Source organism: Miniopterus schreibersii (genome assembly GCF_964146895.1).
Source record: "Miniopterus schreibersii genome assembly, chromosome: 9".
Lineage (NCBI taxonomy): Eukaryota > Metazoa > Chordata > Mammalia > Chiroptera > Miniopteridae > Miniopterus > Miniopterus schreibersii.
In genome coordinates this window covers 56,168,416-56,183,048 of record NC_138118.1, presented here as the reverse complement: position 1 = coordinate 56,183,048, position 14,633 = coordinate 56,168,416, and the positions used below count along the sequence as shown (strand labels likewise).

General features: G+C 36.7%; 2 protein-coding genes across 2 annotated transcripts in view; one reads left to right on the top strand and one right to left on the bottom strand.

Annotated features, from left to right (window-relative positions):
- The window catches only part of ZNF804B (zinc finger protein 804B), a gene marked incomplete at its 3' end in the record, with an annotated part of 418,502 nt that overhangs the window by 381,159 nt on the left and 22,710 nt on the right, over window positions 1–14,633 (bottom strand). The window lies entirely within an intron of this gene.
- On the top strand, window positions 4,160–4,921 carry TEX47 (testis expressed 47; the record flags this gene model as incomplete). Its single annotated transcript, XM_081147702.1, has 1 exon — window positions 4,160–4,921. The coding sequence occupies one exon, from the start codon at window positions 4,160–4,162 to the stop codon at window positions 4,919–4,921; it is 762 nt and encodes a 253-aa protein (XP_081003828.1).

Below are 14,633 nucleotides of genomic sequence, written 5' to 3'. Positions count from 1 at the left end.
ATATTTAAAAACTTTTCCTTATTATTATATTTGTTATGATGATGTGTGATCAGTGATCTTTTTTAATATAAATATGTTTAACTGTTTTTTTCTAGAGAGAAAAGAAGGGAGAGGGATAGAGAGAGAGAAACGTTAATGAGAGAGAAATATCAATCAGGGGTCTCCCACACACCCCCTACTGAGAATCAAGCCTGAAACCTGGGCATGAACCTGTGACCTCTTTCTTGGTTCATGGGTCGATGCTCAACCACTAAGCCACACAAGCTAGGCTGTAATCAGTGACCTATGATGTTACTGTTGTTTTGGGGCACCATGAACTATCACATACAAGACAGTGAACTTAAATGCTGTGTATGTTCTGACTGCTCCACTAACTAGCTGTTTACCTATCTTTCTTCCTCTCCTTGGGCCTCCCTAGTCCCTGAGATGCAACAAATTGTAATTAGGCTAATTAATATCCCTATAATGGCCTGTAAGTGGTCAAGTGAAAGAGTTACACATCTCTCACTTTTAATCAAAAGGTAGATACGATTAAGTATAGTGATGAAGGCATGTTGAAAGCCCAGATAGGCTGAAAGCTAGGCCTCTTGCACCAAACAGTTCAGCCAAGTTGTGAATGCAAAGGAAAAGTTCTTGAAGGAAATTAAAAGTGATACTCCAGTCAACACACAAATAAGAAAGTGAAACAGCCCATTGCTGATATAAAGTTTTAGCGGTCTGGGTAGAAGATCAAACCAACCACAACATCCTCTTAAAGTCAAACACTAATCTAGAGCAAGGCCCTAGCTCTCTTCCGTTCTATGAAGGCTGAGAGATGTGAAGAAGCTATAGAATAAAAATCTGAAACTAGCAGAGGCTGGTTCATGAGACTTAGGGAAGAAGCCATCTATGTAACATAAAAGTGCAAGGTAAAGCAGCAAGTACAATGTAGAAGCTGCAGCAAATTATCCAGAAGATCTAGCTAAAATAATTAATGAAGGTGGCTACACTAAACCAGATTTTCAGTGTAAATGAAATGGCCTTATATTGGAAGAAGATGCCATCTAAGACTTTTCACTGCTAGAGAGAAAAAGTTAATTAATGCTTGGTTTCAAAGCTTCAAAGGACAGGCTGCCCCTCTTGTTAGAGGCTAGTGCAGCTGGCAACTTTTAAGTTGAAGCCAATGCTCTTTTACCATTCTGAAAATCCTAGCGCTCTTAAGAAATGCTCAGTCTACTCTGCCAGTGCTCTATAAATAGAACAACAAAGCCTGTTTACTATATAGTCTGTTATATGTTTTAAGCCCACTGTTGAGACCTGCTGCTCAGAAAAAGAGATTTCTTTCGAAATAATACTGCTCATTGACAATGTACCTGGCCATCCAAGAGTTCCAATGAAAATGTACAATGAGATTAATGTTGTTTTTATGCTTGCTAACACTCCTCCATTCTGCAGTCCATGGATCAATAAATAATTCTGATTTTCAAGTCTTATTATTTAAGAAATATATTGCATAAGGCTATAGCTGCCATAGACAATGGATATAATGGATCAGGAAAAAGTCAACTGAAAACCTTCTAGAAAGGATTCACCATTCTAGGTATCATTAAGAATACTTGTGATTCATGAGAAGAGGTCAAAGCACCAACATTAACAGTAGTTTGAAAGATGCTGATTCCATCCCTCAGAGATAACTTTGAGAGATTCAAGACATTGGTGGAGGAAGTAACTGCAGATGTGATTGAAATAGCAAAAGAACTAGAATTAGAAGTGGAGCGTGAAGATGTGGCTGAATTACTGCACTCTCATGATAAAACTTGAACAGGTAAGTTGCTTCTCATGGATAAGCTAAGGAAGTTTCTTCAGATGAAATCTACTACTGTGAAGATACTAGGAAGGTTGTTGAAATAACAAAGGATTGAGGATATTACACAAACCCAGCTGATAAAGCAGTAGCAGAGTTTGAGAGGATTGATCCCAATATTGAAAGAAATTCTATGGGTAAAATGCTAACAGCATTGCATGCTATAGAGAGAAATCATTCATGAAAGGAAGAGTCAATTGACAAAGCAAACTTCATTCTTGTATTATTTTAAGAAATTGCAAGTCACCCCAGCCTTTAGCAACCACCATCCTGATCAGTCAGTAGCATCAACATTGGGGTATGACTCCAGCCAAAATATGAGTAGCTAAAGGTTCAGATGATAGCTATTTTTAGCATTAAGTATTTTTAATAAAGGCATATTTTGGGCATAATCTATTGCACACTTAATAGAATACAGTATAGTGTAAACATAACTTTCATATGCACTAATAAACCAAAATATTTGTGAGACTCACTTTAATGTGATATTTGCTTTATTGCGGTGGTCTGGAACAAAACCTGAAATATCTCGAGTATGCCTATAACAGAGTCACCATTACAAAGAATCAGATATGTGTTCTTATAGTCTTTAATTAGTTCATAAATATCTCTTTACCTTAGGTAGACAGAGTAAGGGCATTATTGAGAGCATGTTTGAATTATGTTCAAGTCATATAACTTTACTTTTCTCCTAAATTGTGGACAAAAAGAATATGTCTAGGAAGATGCCCAGGTCCCCCATCTGTCTGATTTACAAAGGCACCTGTCTAAAAATAAGCCATTCTGGAAAAGAAGCCCTCCTTTCCTCTACTGAGATATTGAGGTGTCAGTTGAGATACCCTCATTAAATTGAGAAATGGAAGTGGCCAGAGCCCTCTAGCCCTTTAACACAACTGATATTCTGATTCGCTAGGTCACTATGGAAACCAGAACAGAGCACAGGACAGCTGAGAGCACCCAAAAGACACTGGCAGTTGGAAGAGTGATGGAGGACGAGCAGGACCTCGTGAACAAGTAAAAGAAAGTAACACTTGAAGAAAGAAAATGTTAAGTTGACCTAGAGGGAAGAAAAGGTTTGTAAGAGCAAAAGTAAAGGACATTTTTTATTTGACTCCCAACAGCAAAAAAGAAAGACAAAAGAAAAGAAAGTGAAAATGAGCCATTTCTGAGGTTTGTTGATAGAATAAAAAACAAAAATCAAAACTAATTACCTCCAAGGTTTACTGTTATTACCCAACCAATATTAACTTTCAGTTTACTGAATAAAAGTTAAGTAAGACAATGAGGACCTGAGAAGGCGGTGGAGGGTGAAGGGAGTCTTAATATATGGTGACAGGAGAAGACAGGACTTTGGGTGGTGGGCACACAGAGCAATCTACAGGCCTTGTAACATAGAAACCCACACCTGAAACTTATATGTTCATATTAACCATTGTTACCCAGATAAATTTAATAAAAATAAATAGATTTTTTTAAAAAAGAACCTGAGAGATCCCCAGATTTAAAAAATATTATTGACCAGTACTATAAAAGAAATTGGGAAATTACCATGAAAACAGCATTTTTTTAAAAAAGGAATGACAAATCAAGGACAATCTGTAATCATCATTACATAAGTGAAAAGCTGTTTTAATGGGATGCAAGTACTGTTAGCGGCTGTCAGAGGATATACTCTTCTCTCTGTCTCTCTTCCTCTCTGTGTCTCTGTCCCTGTCTCTCTCTCTGTCCCTGTCTCTCTCTCTCTCTTTCTCTCTCCGTCTCTCTCTGTATCTATATATATACACATATATATGTGTGTGTGTGTGTATATATATACATATATATATATTTGTATCTCTATCTCAGTCCAGTCTCTCTCTGTATGTGTGTGTGTGTGTGTGTGTGTGTGTGTGTGTTTGTGTGTGATTCAAGGATGGGGGCTGAGAAAAAATAAACTATAAATTGAAGAGGAAAATAATAATGCAAAAAAAAACAGAGTGAACTTCTCTAGATCAAGTTCTCTCTTCTCCCCACTCCCCAGTCTATTGCAGTGTTTTCCTAGGATGCAAGTGCTAGTTACTTAATTGTAAACTTTTTTAGAAACCTCTATAATTTGAGCCTTGTTTTAATAGTCTCTTTCATTTCCAGGGCATTGTTTATTGGCAACACTGGGAAGGGATTTTGCTATTCAGTAGTATTGACAAACCGAGGAAACTCTTTTTCTTTTTGTCAGAATAAATAAAAATAACAGCTCATCACTGAAGAGGTATCCTGATGATATAAATATAGAAATACGCTAAAAATCGGAATCATCTAGAAGAATAAGTAGGATTCATCATGGCCCTCGCAGCCCATACCCGAAAGAACAGCAAAAAAGTCTTTCCATTGGAATCTCTTCTACCCCCACAGGTTCCACGAAGCAATTACTTGCATTTTCTGGAAGAGAAACAAAGACTCCAGCTAAAGAAATTCCTTCTTGACAGGATGTTTCTAGTGGCCAAGACAAGACCCAACATAGAGAAAAAAGATATCACTGAATACTACGAACAGTTGTTTCAGTCAATTTCAAAACGTCACTTAGGAGAGGCGGTGACAGGATTGCTGTTCATGTATCGCACTTTCATTCTGCACATCCTTGAGTCCTCCAGCGGGACTCTTTATCGGGTTCTTTCAGATTACCTTCACCATGAAAAGAATGAAACGGAGTATTTTATCCAAGGGATGAAAGTAATAGTCGTGTCCCATAACATCCCAACAAGGATCTTCATGCAATGGCAAGTTGTAGTAATAAAAGTGCCAGTCATATATCTTGATGATGTGACACAGTCACAGTCCCTGAAAGAGGTCATCACAGAGTTTCTCACCCAAACTCATAAACTAGCACTCCACCTTTTTAAGACTGTTAAAGTGGGCACTAAAGGGCCAGCGGACAACTTGCACCAACCTGAACCTGACTTACTCCTCCAAGAACAAATAATAAAGTACTTGTACAAATCGGAACAATTCATGGACCCAGGAGCTTTCCTAAACATGTACAATAAACCCATTCACGTCACCATGGATTCTGATGTGGTATGGCCTGCTCCTTCCCATTTCTAGGACTGAAAGTGATGGTCTGGCAGGTGTGGGCAAATCTCCTAAGGAACTTATGCTACTTCAATAAAAGGGAAGTATTTCTAAAGTTACTCATCTCTTTAAAAAAGAAACAGAACACTACAATATACACAAAGGTAATATACTAATTTTTAGAGAGTATGTTGAGCTAAATTTGAAAATGTATCTGTTCTGATATTCAGTTCAATATGTTATTTGAATAGGTGGAATGGTTTAGTAAGTTCTCAAATGTTAACATTATTTTGATGGAATGACTTAATTTATTAAAGAAAGCTATGAATGAAAAAGGGAAACACTTAATTCAGATTTTCATTCATTCTCTAAACAGTCAAGGAGCAGCTGCCACCACACAGAATTGAATTTTAGGACAGACCATTTTGTTCTGGGAGTACAACATTCAGGGCAAAACTACCACCCTTGAGTTGCTTTCAATCTAAGGTTTGAGGAAAATATGTGAAAAAGTAAAAAGAGATGATATTATACAGTATGATGTGTTATGATATGATACGTGATCACTATTATAGAGGCAGTATGTAGGAAAGACCTTTAGAGCATAAATGAAGGAATATCTCTATAATTCCTAAATTCAGAAAACAAAACCTAAACTTTGAAAACAGTTCCAAAGCTCACATATCCTGGACTATAAAATCAAGAATACTGAGACCATTATAAAGCTAAAGAAAATAGCTTTTTGAAATGACCAGAAAATATATTGTTAGAAGGCATTGTATTCTTTCTGCAAAATCTTTTATTGAGCACCCTTGATGTGATACGTTTGCCAGGTGCTAGGGATATGGCAGGTTACACAGAAGACATGATTATTGTGCACTTGTAAAGCATTTCTCGATGATTCCACATAAGGTAAACAAATTGGTTATTTTTCAGTTACTTCCTATAAAGCAATTAATTATATGCAATTTCTATATGGCCTATTTCAAGTTAGTCTCTCCCTTTATCCCCCAGATTAATGCTTTCTTGCATTACTTAAAATTTTGTTGTTTGTTTTAAAAATAAATAAAATTAATATTTTTACTACCTCAATGATACTTATGCAAAATTACTTCAATATCTTATGAAACACTGTGGATTTAATGGAGAAAATACTGTTATTTTAGTTTCATATTATTTATTTATTTACTTGATTTTCAGTCTGTCTGAGGGGAAAAAGAACAATCTCAGTATGCACCTCAAATGTGTCACATGCAGATAATTTGTCATTATTTGTTTCATATCAGAATTGAATTTCAGGAAAGAGCATTTCTGTTTTTAAATGTTATAATATAGATTTAGATACAGAAGGACATTTCTCACTTTTAGCTGAACATGAAGTTACATTCATTTAAATTTAGTGAAAGAGTATATTTTAGATAAAATGAGAAGTGATTCTTCAGGCTAAGAAAGAGTATATAATTTACAAACATTTTATGAAGTTAGTGAATATTTAACACCTAAGATTAATTAGCAATGTGCTATTTACCCTTTGAACTGTTAAAAAAAAGGCACCCATTGATAGTGAATGTTTAGTGATAAAATGAGTAGAGATAAGAGTAAATGATAAGAGTAAATGCTCTCTGGGGGAGGGGGAGAGAGAAGGGAGGAAGGAGGAAAGGAAGGGAGGGAGGGAGGGAGGGAGGACTTAATAGAGAAGCAAGCCTTGGTCTAGGCTTTGAATGGATGTGGGGAGAGGTCTGGGAGAGAAGAGGGGCATATTTAAGAGAACAGTGAATGAACAAAAACAGTAAGGAGAAAGCGAACATGACAAGTTCATTGGATCAGATAGATTCCCTTTAGCAGGTGATTTTGTTTGGGAACAGTGTTTTCTAAAGTTACCTAGTGTATAGTAGTAGTTTATAAATAAAATTATGTATTTATACATATAAAATACAGCAGGTTATATTTTCCAAAACTGGATGTACACTGCAATATACCCCATCCGCATGCTCTTCCTCCAACGTGACCTTAACATTCCTCCACTGCATGGTGGCTTCTATATCCCCTGCCTCTGAAATCACACTGACCTCTGTGACTGCCTCAACCAGAGAGTACAACAGAAGTGATCTCATGTGACCTCCACGACTAGGTCACAAAAATGCCATGCACTTTGCCTAGATTACTTGAATGCTAGCTCTCGGAACCTAAGCAATATGCTGTCAGCAATCTAAGCAGGTGACATCCCCAGCTGAGGTCCCAGCCAACAGCCAGTATAGCACCACTAGACATGTGAATGAGTGAAACTTCAGGGAATCTTCCAGACTCCAGCCTCCCAGCCAGCCTGGGTTTCAAGCCAGACCTGCTGACCCTGCGTGAAGTAGTCAACAGAGAAGCTGTTCCCACTGAGCCCTGTCCAAATTACAGACTTGGGAACAACATTAGTGATTGTTGTTGATTTAAGCCACTAAGTCTTGGGTGGATGATTATCAGCAGTCTGGGACAATAATATATACGTAATAGGAATAATATTGTATACATAAGTAACAGGAATAATATTACACATAACATTTAATATATACATAATTTCTATTATATATAATAATTATATGTGTAATTTCATATCATTTTTTCATTCATCTATGAAACTAGTATTTACTAAATATGTGTCAGTAAGTATTTACTTGGGGGCCAAGCACTGTGCTAGTCACTGAATATACAAGCAGCAGGAAGATCTGCATTCTCCACATTGCCTAGCATAGATCTTTTATTGGTCTATAATACTTTCTGGTGTGAGAAATATTGATAGAAAATTAATTCATTAACCCAAAGATAAAACAGTAAAAATCTGAGTCATTTTGGAAGAAGTTATAGAAAATTTCTAAATAATATTACTGATTTAGTACACTGTTATTTCACATTCACTTAAAGAATTTAGAAGCCTCAAGTGTGAAAATAACTGGAAAATAAACAAAAAGTGACTATAAACCAATTAAGCTACTTGTATATTTATTTATTTATCTTAGTGAACACACCAGAATGAGTTGATCCAAGTGAAAGGTACCCTTCCTAGTAGTCACCTTAGGAGGGTTTATACTCATTCCAGTGACATCATTGCTGAAAATATTTTGTGAGTCCTTTATGGCAGATAAGTTAAAGATGTTTATAAATCAAAGGTAACATAAATATTTTACTAAAATCTAGCTCTTTGGCCCCCCCAAAATGTATACTCTAACTCTATTTGTGACTTAATATTCAATATTTGTTCATACATATGTTTGGTTTTAAATATTGTCCTCACTCTCAAAGAAAAATCTGTTGTCACTGAACATATTTAAAGAATGTGATCCTGCCTCTACAGGGAAACTCAAATATGTTTCCAGTAACAGTTGCATTATTGAGATTCCTATATAGCTCACTAATATTATGCCTTTAAAGGAAATAACACTCACTTAGCTGCATATGTTTGGAAATATGTGATAAAATACAGAAATATTATATTTATACCCTACAAATATAATTTAATTTGATCAAGTCCAAAAAACGTTACTCATCAAACCTTAGGAAGACTCATAAAGTAATTCCCAACCCAAAGAGCGTTGTAGTTTCCTTACAATAAAACTTTATAAAAAAAAACAGAGTACGAAAGTTAACCCGAAGAGAAAATGAACATTTTAACACCGACATATAACATTCAATATTTATATAACAATAAATATATAAACATATTTAATGAACATGTAATACTTAAATGTGTGACCAGCACTATTCTAATTCTTTTGTTTTGATATGGATCTTTACAATAAACTGACATATTGATGACTTTATGCTTCTTTCAGAGTAACCAAGGACTTTCAGAAAAGTTATAGTTTTTTTTGAAAGATAACTGAAATAATGTTATTTGAAGTAAAAACCATACCAGGGTAAATTTTAAAATTCTACTGTCTTCATTTAATTAAAGGGTCATCTAAATTCCTTCACAGAGGATTATTGGTGAATACAAAAATATTTTTACATTTAGTGACTTTATTATAATTTTAGCAATACAAAACCACATTTTAATTCAGTTAAAACTGTCTCTAGTTGTCAACTTCCCTCAATTTCCATGAGGAAGTAGAAATGAGACAGCATATCACCAACTTCATATAGCAAGTACTTTGAGTTTACATTGTAATAAATAACTTAATGTGAAATTAGGCTCTCCTTGTGGTCATTTAGGTAAATTTCCAGATTACCTGCTGATAGGATTTATATAATAGTCCATACATGGTTCTTAAGAAAATATAAAGAGAACCCCCAATGGTGCCTTTCAAATATCTGTTCTACTCTCCTTGTTTTGCAGATAAAGATTCTGAGACCCAAAGACATTAAGTGTTTTGCCATCAGTAAAAGCAGAGTTAATAACAGTAGTCCCCTCTTTTTACTTCACCAATTAAAATACTTAATTGTGATCATGGTTAGGGGTGTGGGTTTCATTCTAAGTGTTCTCTTCACCACTACACCCTACCCTCCTGTGCTCCGGTCCTCACACAGGCCCTTCTCAAGGCATCCCACTGGATTTCCACACGGATCTCCATCTCCACATGCCCTTGATAGAGTGTGTCATTCCTGCCACCACTGTTCCTTCAATCTGCTCCCCCACTTGCACTCCCTGTTACTATAAAACACCACTCTCCACACAGCTGCCAAGTCAGAAACCTGAACAGAGTCATTATTTCTTCCCTTCCTTTTTATTACTGGCAGTCAATTAATCCAAGTCCACCTATTTTCCACAGTGAGTATTTCTAGTGCCTGCCTTGTGTCTGTGCCCTCCTTAGGGATCTCCCTCACTCCAGCTCCCTCTCCCTCCCCTCTCTCAGTCTAGTCCACATAACATTTCTACCAAAGGTAAAGGCCGTACAGCACTAGGTGTAAGAGCCACCTCTGGTATCAAACGGCTATATTGAAACCTGGTTCTCTAACTTTCTGTAGGGCTGTAATTTGTTTCTTCGCCTCTCTGCCCCTGGGTTTCCTCATCTACAGATGGACATGATAACAATGTCTACATTATAAGATTGGTTATGAGCTTTGCATGAAATAATGGTGAAAAGATCTGGAATACAGTAAGTACTCAACAAATGTTATTTCTGTGATCACACTTCTTCAGTGGCTTTCATTTCATGTCCATGATAAAAGGCAAAATTCTATTATGATCTGTAAAGTCTTGATTCTCTGGCCCTTGCTTACTTAGCTACCCAGCCTCATCTTGTGCCACCCTTCTCTTTTCGCACACTTTCTTCTCTAACGGCTTCCCAATTTTTTCGTGCTTTTTGCCTTTAACTTCCTTCCTCACTTCTCTTAGAAAAAGTCTGCTTATCAAATTATATTTCCTCTGTGAATCTTGGCAAACTCAAGAAACCCTTTTCTGCCCTCATTGTGCATGGCACTCAACCACATTCTAGCAATTCCTGTCATATTGCTGTTGTTTATTTTCACACTCATTTCCCTGCCAGCGACTTGTAAACTATTGGCATGGGATTTATTTATTTATTACTTTATTTTTTTTAAATAAAAGTTGTTTAAAATATCTGTAAAAATTTCTCTCTAAGGTTAGTTTTATTTTTACTTAAATGGCTGTGAAATGTCAATATATTAAAATGTTCTTATATAATTAACCAAGTTTGGGCCATTGTCCATGAAGCTTTTTAAAATAGCAAGTCAAAATATAGTGGTTGCATCTTATCTGAAATCTTCCATTTTATCCACATAATAATTTCTTCCGCTCTAATTTGGAAGGATACCAAGAATACCTTCTGGAAGTGACTCAGCTGAACTTTTGTATTTTTATATTGCTACTCACTAAGCCAAGTATAGGAGCTCATTTCCAATTCATTGGGTTAAAAATACTCTTTCCTTTTGGAGCATCTGAGCAAATTACTATTAAGGTACACAAGCTGTATTCCATATTGTAAAGATGCTTTCTTTATGTTCTTTGAATCCTTGTTTCATTAGCCACATTATCTGTTCTTTGAGATATGTGCTTGGTAAGACTGTTATCTATTATCTATATTTGCTTAGATTATTATAATAGCATAAATCTGATTCTATTTTAATTATATAGTTCACATTTCTGATCTGTTTTTAAAATACCACCCCACCATTTTTATATAAAAATAGTGCATTAAATATAAAACCTTGATTTATGGAGGAAGAAATGAATGTTTTAGTATTGAATATATTTACATTTTACCAAAATTCACTCTAGGGTAATGACCTCCTCAGGGATCTCTCTCACTCAAGTCTCCTTCCTCCTCTTTCTCCTCCCAGTTTATACTATACTTTGCTTATTGAAAGCAAAAATGATAAATTACTCTACAACCAGGTTAATTTTATTGTAGATAAAAATTAAACACCTTGTAATATGTTAATTCTTTGAGTCTTCACTTGCTATCCTGTGCTCTGATAATTTTTGAGGATATACTCTGTTCCAGGCAAAATCAAAATGAAAATAATGGACAGAAACATTGAAGTGAGATGAATGACCTTTGTTATGTACTCTATTATTAACTCACTGTGTGCCCTTGAACAACTAATTGATTCCTTTTGGGAACTCTGCTCATCTACATCATAGAATCTATGAACATTATAAAGAAGCCCAGGAAGCTCTCGAACTGTTTATTGAAAAATATGCCTGAAAGCAAAGACTATGCTGTCTTACAATAAGGCAGGCAGAGGATAGGATTAAGGTGTTTTTATTAAAAATTTTAAGCCTAGCCCGGCCGGGTGTGGCTCAGCAACTGAGCATTGACCTAGGATCCAGGAGATCGGGGTTCGATACCCGGTCAGGGCACATGCCCGGGTTGCGGGCTAGGCAGCCGATCAATGACTCTCTCATCATTGATGTTTCTATCTCTCTCTCTCCTCCTCCTTTCCTCTCTCTGAAATCAGTAAAGACATGTTTTTTTTAAATAAAAAAAAAGATAAAAGAAATTTTAAGCCTAATGTCTACATGAATGGCTAAGCCACCCTATCAGAGTACTCGTGGGCAATACAAACATTTTCCTTTTAAAAAAATCCATCCTGGTTGCATCTATTTTAGTGCAAATATGAATGGAAAACTGACAAGCCAGATATATATATATATTAGATTAGAACGTCTAAAGAGTAAGCTTGGTAGCAATGTGGAGTCAGAAGAAACAGCGAAGGCCCAGACATTTTTCTTTAAGGCTGATGGAAAGCCATTGAAAATTGTAAGCAGGGAATAATCAGATTGGTTTGGCTGCTGAGTGGAGAATGAATTGGTAGGGGACATGTTAGTGCAGACAGGCTCCTTAAAAAGTTGTTACAAATATTCTGGCAGGAGATGATTATAGCTTGAACTAGATTAATGATTGTGGAAATGGATCTAAGGGGACCAATTTTAGAGATAATAAGGAGGTAAATAAGCCTAGGTTATGAGGGAGAAAGGTATCAAATAAATTGGGTTTCTAGCCTTTCCAACATATACAAGCGGTACAAAGTTTGTAGGGAAAGCTGGTACTTTTTAATTACTGTCATATTATAGCTACATCAGGTTGAACAATTTTTGTTTGATATTTCCATTATCAATCTCTTTGGAAGAGATATAGAGCACATGCATTATATTAAATCTCATACTTTGCTGAAACAGCAAAGTAATAATATGTATTTTATGATATAAGTAACTTCTAGGAAAGAAAAGTGAATGAAAACAGTTTGATAAATTAAAATATATTAAGCTGAAGGGGAAATTATCCCAAAGATTATCTTGAGTCTGATATTCACCCCAGCTCCCCTTAATCTTATGTCTGCATTCCATGGAGCCAAAAATAAAATCAGCAGCACTTATTGAGCTTAATTCCTTCCCTGAGTCAAATAAAAGTCATTCAAAACATTAATTCGGTGATTATTTATTGATTGCCTCCTATATGTTCAGTCCCATGTTAGAGGTCACATAAGCCACAAATGCATAAAAGACTCCATATGCCCCCCCCCCCAACTCACTGGCATATCATTTATTCCATTTGCAATGAAAATGTAGATGAAAGGTGTCCTTTGGCATTATATTGGAATGGCTTACTACTGTTTCCCTCAGTTGTTTGTGGGACAACATGACACACATTGAATCTTTTCCTCTCTCTGCATTTAGTCATTCAGCAAGTATAACTGAAAAATTGCATCAGTCACTTTGTGAGGCATGGGAGGCTCACGGGGGAGAGGGGCAATACAATCATGAGAGAATAAGCATAATTTCTACCGCAGAGAGTATGCAATCTCTGTCTCTCCCCACCCCAAACACATAAAAGAAAATTAAACAATTAAATAACTGTCATTACCATGGCTACATAAGTGTCAATGGTTTCCTAACTTTCCCCACTTTGGAAGAGGGGATGCCTCTGAAGGAAAAAAGATACAAGGACTTCTGAAAGTTAAATAGAAGTGAGCCAAATGAAAGCCAAGGAGTAGGAGGGAAGTGTTCCTGGCAGAGGATATACACATATATACTCCAGCAGAGGGATATTCTGAAACCTAAAGGCAAGAGTCATACTGTGCTGGAAGATCTAAAAGAATTTCAACAAGGCAGCACTTGAAACACAAAGGGAAATTATAAGAGATGAAATGGCATGGGACCAGCTGATGCAGACACTTAAAGCTACATAAGTACCATGACTTCATCTCCAGTGAAATGGGATAGAGTTGTGTTTTAATCAGAGATATGCCATAATTAGATATGCCTTCTGAAGAACCACTTAAAATTGGGGAGGAGAGATTGGAAGAGAATGAGGTGTCTAGGCTGGGTAGTTACACCAGTTAGGAGGCTAATTGAGTCATTGGGGAAAGAGATGATCCAAAGTCTGTACCAAAATGACAAGAATAGAAAGAGATGGTAAAAAATCAAGAACTATGTCAGCTATCTTGGTATTTGAGTGAAAGTAGAGAATGTGAAGAAGAAAGAGGAAGGCGTAAAGGATGGAACACCTGGCAGGCGGCGGGGCCATGCCCCTGGACAGTAACACTGGGAGGCAGCAGGCTGGGGTTGCTCAGGGAGCGAGATGAAGTGTTCTGCTCAAGCATGGGATCAGAGGAACATCAATGTTAAACCCTCCAGGGGACAGCTGGATGTCCTGCCCTGAAGCTCGGGAGGTGGGTCGTTACAGAGATGGCGATTTGGAAATCGCCTCAGCTGATGACTGATAGGTGAGGAGTAGTTCTATCGCCCAGCACGAGTGCATAAGCGATCGGACAAGACAGTCGACTTTGAACCCCTGAGAATGCCAAAGGCAGAACAGGGACCCTCAAAGGAGTCTAAGAAGACATTGTTTAATTTAAGTTGCTCAGAAGCAGAGAAAGAGAAACAGATGAGGGCAGTGTCATGAAAGCCAAAGGGAAAGAGCATTTCATAGAGTACTTGCCAGCAGCAGTTGCTGTCTCCAAGTCAAGTAACAAAAGGACCAAAAAGTAGACTTAATGACAAGGAGGTCATAGGTGACTTGGGAAGAGTAGTGGAGACAGGCAGGATGCAGTAGGTTAAGGAGTGAGGGTTGGGTGAGGCAACAGAGCAAATATAAACAACATTTCTGAAAGTTTGGCTGTTCAGTTAATGAGTCTGCAGAGTCAATTTGGGAATGTAAAGGACCCATTTAAAACTCTAAAATTTTTACAGAAAGGAAGAACAACAGTTTCTTCTGGTTTCAAGGAAGGAATCTGTCCTTTGATGTGAGATTAGCCATCCAATCATGGCCCGAGGGGAGAAGGGTTCTACCCAGTTTCA